The sequence below is a fragment of the Pundamilia nyererei genome, unplaced genomic scaffold (genome assembly GCF_000239375.1).
Source record: "Pundamilia nyererei isolate P.nyererei 1_Seehausen unplaced genomic scaffold, PunNye1.0 scaffold00042, whole genome shotgun sequence".
Taxonomy (NCBI): Eukaryota; Metazoa; Chordata; class Actinopteri; order Cichliformes; family Cichlidae; genus Pundamilia; species Pundamilia nyererei.
The window spans coordinates 1,085,523-1,092,856 of record NW_005187443.1 but is presented as its reverse complement, the minus strand read 5'-3'; the positions used below and the strand labels follow the sequence as shown (position 1 = coordinate 1,092,856).

At 41.5% G+C, this 7,334-nt stretch overlaps 1 protein-coding gene across 1 annotated transcript; it reads left to right on the top strand.

The window, feature by feature from the left end:
* Window positions 1-2,380: 2,380 nt before the first annotated feature.
* On the top strand, window positions 2,381-7,333 carry LOC102210522 (interferon-induced GTP-binding protein Mx-like; the record flags this gene model as incomplete). The annotated part of the gene is made up of 5 exons (XM_005731390.1): window positions 2,381-2,686; window positions 3,642-3,779; window positions 3,896-4,050; window positions 4,355-4,493; window positions 7,272-7,333. Coding segments are annotated over exons 1-5 (741 nt in total), but the record flags the coding sequence as incomplete, so codon positions are not given.
* Between the last annotated feature and the right edge of the window lies 1 nt (window position 7,334).

Genomic DNA, 7,334 nt, shown 5'->3' with positions numbered 1-7,334 from the left:
GTTATAAGATGAGTATACTGTGGTCATAAAACGATGGGCATGGTCAGCAGCACAGCTCAGGGAGGTTGTACCTCTGGAGAGGCCCTATCCTACACCTGAAGTTTTTACCAGTGAAAAGAACTGAGGTTTCCTCACAGTGTTTCCTAGTGTTTCATCAACAAAGGAGAATTTATCCCTTAGACTGTGTAAAATTTCTTTCATGGTTATTCTGCTGCAAAGGTGAGCTCTGAGATGGGCCCAAGCCATGCTTGCTCCTCAGCAGTCTTTCTTTAACCTGATATATCAAACCCAATTATTGTGGAAGACTGCTCTGACTCTGGAGAAGGCGTTATGCTTTCTGTTTTTTTAAATGAGCAGTAATGATACTTGTAATAAATGTAGCCTTTATGCAGCTCTGGAGGCCTGGATTGCTGAATTGGACACTTGAAATCCCACCCTTGAAAATCCCGTAGCTGGTCAGGCCCCTGTAGCCGGAGCAGCGGAAGGTGGCGTAGGCCCTGCTAACTGTCTCCCAGCAGGTTATCCTCAGCAGACGGGAAAACATGATGGCTGGGAGACGGTGAGGAGGGAGCATAGTCTTAAACAGAAGCCCTGGTACACCACCACTGTGTTCATGTGTCTAACTTTTTCCTCCACTCGGCGACACACCCGCCAGGGATCAAACTCTGGTAATTGCTGATTCTGTTCTGAGACACATGAAGACAGCAGCAACCATAGTCAATTGTCTTCCAGGGGCCAGAGCAGGCAACACTGAGGGAAATAGAACATGCTGGCTGAGGGTAAACCTGAATTCAGTAAAAGTATAATTCACATCAGCAATAATGACACCCGGTTACATCAATCAGATGTCACTAAAATCAATATTGAATCAGTGTGTAACTTTGCCAAAACAATGTCAGACTCTGTAGTCCCCTCTCCAATCAGACCAGGAGTGTCATGCGGCTAAGCATGTTCTCCTTAAATTGCTGGCTGTGTGACTGGTGTCCAAGAAACGATGTGGGCTTTATAGATAATTGGGAAACTTTCTGGAGGAAACTTGGTCTTGTTGGGAGACAATCCGACTTTGGATGAAGCAGCTCTTATTTCGCAGTGATGTTAAATTGGGGTGAAACGTCATCGTAGCAGCTTTGACTGGCAGCTGCGGTCACGAAGAAACTTGCGTATCTCTGTTCGGGAAGAGCAGATAGAGCGTAGGCTCTGAGAGGAGGGCCAGCGTTTACGTAACCAGCGTTTAGTACATATAAAAGTGCAAATGGGAAAAAGGTTTTTGAAATGTAGTTTATTAAATTGGAATTCAAAAATGAATTTACAAATGCAGAATTTATTCTACAATTCATTATTTAAGCACAGAATTCTTTATTTCGATGCGCGTGGCTCTTATGGTCCCCCATACTATGGACCCCAAAGCGCTTTACACTACATTCAGTCATCCACCCATTAACACACATTCACACGCTGGTGATGCCGGGTCCTCTGACCACCACCAGTACGCAACCGGTGTCTTGCTCAAGGACACAACGACCGAGACTGTCGGAGCCGGGGTTCGAACCGGCAACCTTTCGATTACAAGACGAACTGCTAACGCTTAAGATTAGATTAACCTTTACTAGTCCCACACGTGGGAAATTTGTTGTGCCACAGCAGAAAGTGGACAGTGCAAATTTCAAGTATGGAGAAGGATACAAACAGCTCATAATCTAAAGCATATTCCACATTATCTGTCAAACATGATGGAAGCAATGTTATACCATACTGCCTGCAGTGGAATCAGGGCACTGGTTCCCCTCACATGATGTGACTGCTGATAGGAGCAGCGGGATGAATTCAGAAATGTGCAGCGAGTACTGTAATCTCTGCTCAAACTCAGAGATTTGGCTGATGTTGGTTGATTGGAAAGCATTTAAACAGTGTTACTACATAAGGACCCAAAGTGTACTGCAGAAACAACCCAAAATATCCCAAGGCAAAGAAATGGGATATTCTTAAATGTTCAAACCAATCACATGATCTGAGGCCAACAGAGCTCACTCTTCAGTTACTAAAAACAAAACTGAAGGCAGAGACACACATACACACACACACAAGCCAAAAAGTCCAGCAGAGCATTTAGACTTCAGTCAGTCACTGACTGCCAAAGATTTTCATCAAAGTTTTAAACACAATGATTTCATTTAAAGTCATATCAGGGTGTCAAAGGTACTTTTGAGCCTCTGAAATTGGGGGACAGTGCATGAAAATGGCTGTCGTTTCTGAACGGTTAATGCACTTTGTGAAAGTCCTGGAATTAAAGGAAGAAGTGTGACAGCTTAATAAGGGACATGCCATCTGTTGCTGCTTCCTGTATTTTTGAATGAAACAGACACCATGGGGTACAGAAAGTGAAACAAAACACATCACTTTTTCTTTCTCTTCGAACCCACGGTCTGCTTTTCACGAAGCATGTTATCACTTTGTCCATTTTTAATTTTTATTTTTGTCGTAAGACAAGCTGAGACCAGCATGAGCACTCTGAACCAGCAGTATGATGAGAAGGTCCGTCCCCTCATCGACCTCATTGACTCTCTCCGCTCTCTCGGTGTAGAGAAGGACCTGGCGCTGCCTGCTATCGCCGTGATTGGAGACCAAAGCTCGGGGAAGAGCTCTGTGTTGGAGGCGCTGTCTGGGGTGGCACTGCCGAGAGGCAGCGGTGAGTTGTCTTATTTCCTGCTCAGAAACTTTCCGTACATTAGAAGTGTCAAAGTGAAGCATATAACGGAACTGTATCAAGACTGGCAGAGAGGTGGGGGTGGTGCAGAGCATGTATCAGGCAGCAAAACACATTCTTTGGCAACTTGCCTGTTCCTTAAAATCTATATTTAATGACTTGATTAATTTAATGACACGCTATTTTACTTTATTTCATTAAAATTACTAGAACAGGGTTTGAACTTTGAGTTGACAATTTCATGACTTTGTTTTGTTATTTTGAATTTTTTTAATGTACATAATGGTACATTTAAACTAAAATTACAAATGTGACAGATTTTCAGCTGAAGTGTTGCTAGTGATCCATAAGAACAAATATCAATTGGATCAAATAAACCATCATTACTAAGATATGAAAACATATGTGTGCGTGCGTGTGTGTGTATGAGTTGTAGAGGAAGGAGGTTGGTCTGGGTTTGGGGCCTATTTCTTATAAATTGAAGTTTCAAACAAGTCAAAGGAGGGAAGGAAATGGAGAGCACAGTTACATTTATGATTTTAGTTTTAGGAATCTAAACTACCTGGTTAGGTTAGGAGCTGCTTGCTGTTAAAGCAGCTCCTCCCTTCTGTCCATGACCTCCCCTCTGTTGTTAAAAACGGTTTATTTTAAAGGGTGAAGCATGGCTGGAAAACAGAATGCTCACAGGAAGCTGATTAGTCCAAATCACTCTGGCTGAAAGCATTTCGGCAAGATGGATTCTCCCCTGATCTTGTACAAATCAAACCGTCTATCAGAGCATTAGACTCCAACTAGAAAAAAAACAACCTTTTACATATTTGTATCACCAAAATCACGGAAGGCTAAAAGTCATAATAGAAAACATCGGAAATCGTTCATTAATTTGTCCAAAAAAGAGAGAGAGAAATTGTCTGACACTCAGTGTTTTAAAACGAAGGTATTGTGACAAGATGTCCACTGGAACTGAAGATGATGAGAAAGAAGAAAGGAGAGGCGTGGTATGGAAAGATAAGCTACCGCGACTTTGAAGAAAAGATAAAAGAGCCTGCAGTCGTCGAGAAAATGATTCGAGAAGGTGAGTCTACATAATTCTTTCATGTCACTACTAAAAACCACGTAAAAGGTGGAAGCACAAAGTAGGCAAGTTAAATGTGTTGCTTGAGCATACGTGACATCATATTCTCTCTTTAGCTCAACTTAAATTGATCGGGAATGAGATGGGGATCAGCAGTGAGCTCATCAGTCTGGAGATTGCCTCTCCGGATGTTCCAGACCTTACTCTCATCGACCTGCCTGGCATTGCCCGGGTGGCTGTAGATGGGCAGTCGGCAGACATTGGTGATAAGGTATGATACCTTAGTCTCCCTCGCAATTTTAAGGCCATTTCTTTGGTAGAAATTTCATCCAGTGAAACACAAACCCAGAGTTTGATAGGCATTGGCATGTTAGTGTTAAAAAGGGGCAACACTGACACACCAGTGTGACTGCTGGTTTTTGGTATTATATGTATTTATTGTTATGAGTTTTCTACTTTATCTGGACATTCCTGCTTACATCAGTTATTTGGTTGTATTGTTCATAACTGCATTTATGCAATTTATGAAATAATATTTTTAATCTTTATACTTTATTTTTAATGGATACTTTCAGATTAAAACTATGATCCAGACTGTCATCAGTAAACAAGAAACTATCAACCTGGTGGTTGTTCCATGCAACGTGGACATTGCAACTACAGAGGCTTTGAATATGGCTAAGCTGGTGGATCCTGATGGAGAGAGGACTTTGGGTAAGCAAGTGTCTCTCTTAAGTCATTTAGTTTCTTTACTTTGGATTCTGTTTCTGCTGCCAAGTGATTAACATCATATGGATGCAGTGAACTACAAACGCAACACATCAGCCTGGAAGTTGGAGAAGGGCCACAGATTGCTCTTCCACACAGGCAATCACCCCATGCACATTTCCAAAGTTGTGTCCAAATTGCTTTAGCACAAGTTGTAGTGGTCATGGCAAAGCCCTGTTGGTAATTCAATAGAAAATTTGGGCAGAAAAGAAAAAGCAGGTATAAAAACTGAGCCTACAAATTTGACTCAGGTACACTAATATTCAAGAGGAACAAGTTAAAAATAGGACAGCAACTTATTGAGAGAGACTTTCAGAAGGAAATACATGTTTTTTCTATTGGTCATTCCATCTTTAGTCAATACAGGCCTTCTGTTTGACCATCTCTGATTTGCATGAAGATTTTGTGGTCCAAATCTTGAACCTACATTACCGGTCAAAAGTTTTAGGACACCCCACTTTTTCCAATTGATAATTATGAAAAATATTTATTAAAATTATTCGGTTTAATGTCTCATTGCGCCCTGAAATTAAAACTAAGTCCAAATATGCAATTGGAGAAGAAATCATGGCATAAATTTATAGTGAATCATTTATTCTAAACCGTTGACTCATCAAAGTAGCCACCTTCCCATATCTGTTGCAGAAGCTCCCATAAATGTGTGGCACTTGTAGGTTTCGTTTCCTTGACTCTTCTGTCCGGTTCATCCCAAACCAGCTCGACGGGGTTTAAGTCTGGAGACTGTGCTGGCCACTCCATGTTTTGAAGCTTACCATGTTTGGGGTTTTTTCCTGAGGTAGTTATGGCATAGTTTGGACTTATGTTTTGGGTCATGATCTTGCTGTAGGATGAACCCCTGACCAACTGGACACATACAAAAGGGTATCGCATGGTACTGAAGAATGCTAAGGTAGCTGTTTTAGTTCAGGGTGCCTCTCAGTCTGTACAAGTCACCGACCCTGGATCCATCAAAACAGCCCCAGACCGTCACACTTCCTCCTCCCTGTTTGGCAGGTGATGCCACACACTGTGGAACCATCCTTTCACCTACTCGACGGTGTACAAGGATCCTGCGTGATGAGCAACAGATTTCAAATTTTGATTCATCAATCTATAATACCATCTTCCTGTCTACAGTAGTCCAATGGTGGTGTTTCATGGCCCAGGCAAGCCTCTTTGTCTTATTCTGATGTCTTAGCAAAGTTACGCAAGCTATTAACTCTCAGAAACCTGTCCTCAAATTCAGTTGGCTTTGGGTCTGCCAGACCTCTTCCTATCAGAGTTTGCCCCAGTTTCAGAGTGCCTTTTGATGGTGAAAAAAGGCACCTTGACATGCTCCAACAATGCTTTTATGCAGACAGAGGGGGTTGTAGGTAATCCAGAAAAGTTGGAACACCAGCTTTCAAGGCTTGAAATTTGTTAACCCATTTTGTGTTCCCTGAAAAAGACCTTTTTGTATAGTTCTGAAATGTACTTTTTTCCTTTTTGGCTAACCTTACTTTTTTTTTTTTTTTTTACCTCTGGCCTTTCTAACCATTTATCGGACCTGAACTACTTGAATTGCAAAAAATAACTGGGAAAATGGGGGTGTTCTGAAACTTTTGACCAATTTGTTAAAAACCTGTTGGATCCACTTACTTTAATCCCTGCAAAATGATATCTGAGGCAGTGTACATGTACATCTGAATTACTATTAAAGATAAAAGCATAAATGAATGGAGCGACAGCTATATATAAACCATTTAAAGGTAACATGTCAACTGACAGTAAAATGAAAGAAAGAATGCACTGTTAAATAAACAGTGCATTCCTGATGGATTTTAACTGACTGAGTACAAGCAATCACTGCCAGACAAACATGTCCAGTAATGTGAAACACTGCATTTATATGTCTCCAAAACATTTCTGACATCCACTGTGTCACAGGCTGGGTCTCCGACCCAGCGCTCTGAGTTCTTTTTGTATTTTTCTCATTTTTGATATGTGATTAGGTTTTGTGTTATTTCCTATTTGCTTTTAGTTTGGGCAGTTATTGGTTATTGTTCCTGGGTTTTCTATGTTTTGGGGTTTTGTATTATTCATCACGTATTAGGTCTGTTAAGTTTGTGTTGTCATGTCTAGTTTTAGTGTTTCCTGTTTTATTCTGACAGTGTCATGTGTTCTTTGTTCATTGTATTTAGCTTTCCTCTCCTGGTCCTGTCATTAGGTTTATGTCAGTCAGCTGTTCCCCCATGTGTCTCCACTTCCCCTGATCACCTCTTGTATGTATTTAAGCCCTTTGTTTTCTGCATGCCATTGTCGGGTCGTCTGTTTATTCTGCCCTAGTTCTAGCCTGGTTCTGGTTATTTTGACCGTAGTCTTAGTTTTCACCACAGTCATAGTTATAGTTTTTGGTCTTAGTGTTTTGCCAGTTTGTTTTGGTTTCCTGGTTTATTCCCTGCCGTCATCTTAATAAAGCTTCACCTTTCTGTTAAAACCTTACTACTCCTCGTCGTCATCTGCTTTTGGGTCCTGTTTCCACGCACATCGGCGCACCCCGCCGTGACACACTGGATTTCTTTTGCAAACATCTGTGATCATGTTAAAGATCCCTTTCCTGCTGAGAAAACAACGTTGGCAACATTTGATGACTGGCACCAAGCTCTGACTGGAGCTTGCAGTGATCAATACAAATTATCAGTCTTCTCATAAGGTGGGGAATCCAACACTATCTCTCTCTGTCAGGTGTCTTGACTAAACCTGACCTGGTGGACAAAGGCACAGAAGAGAACGTGGTTAAAATTGTCC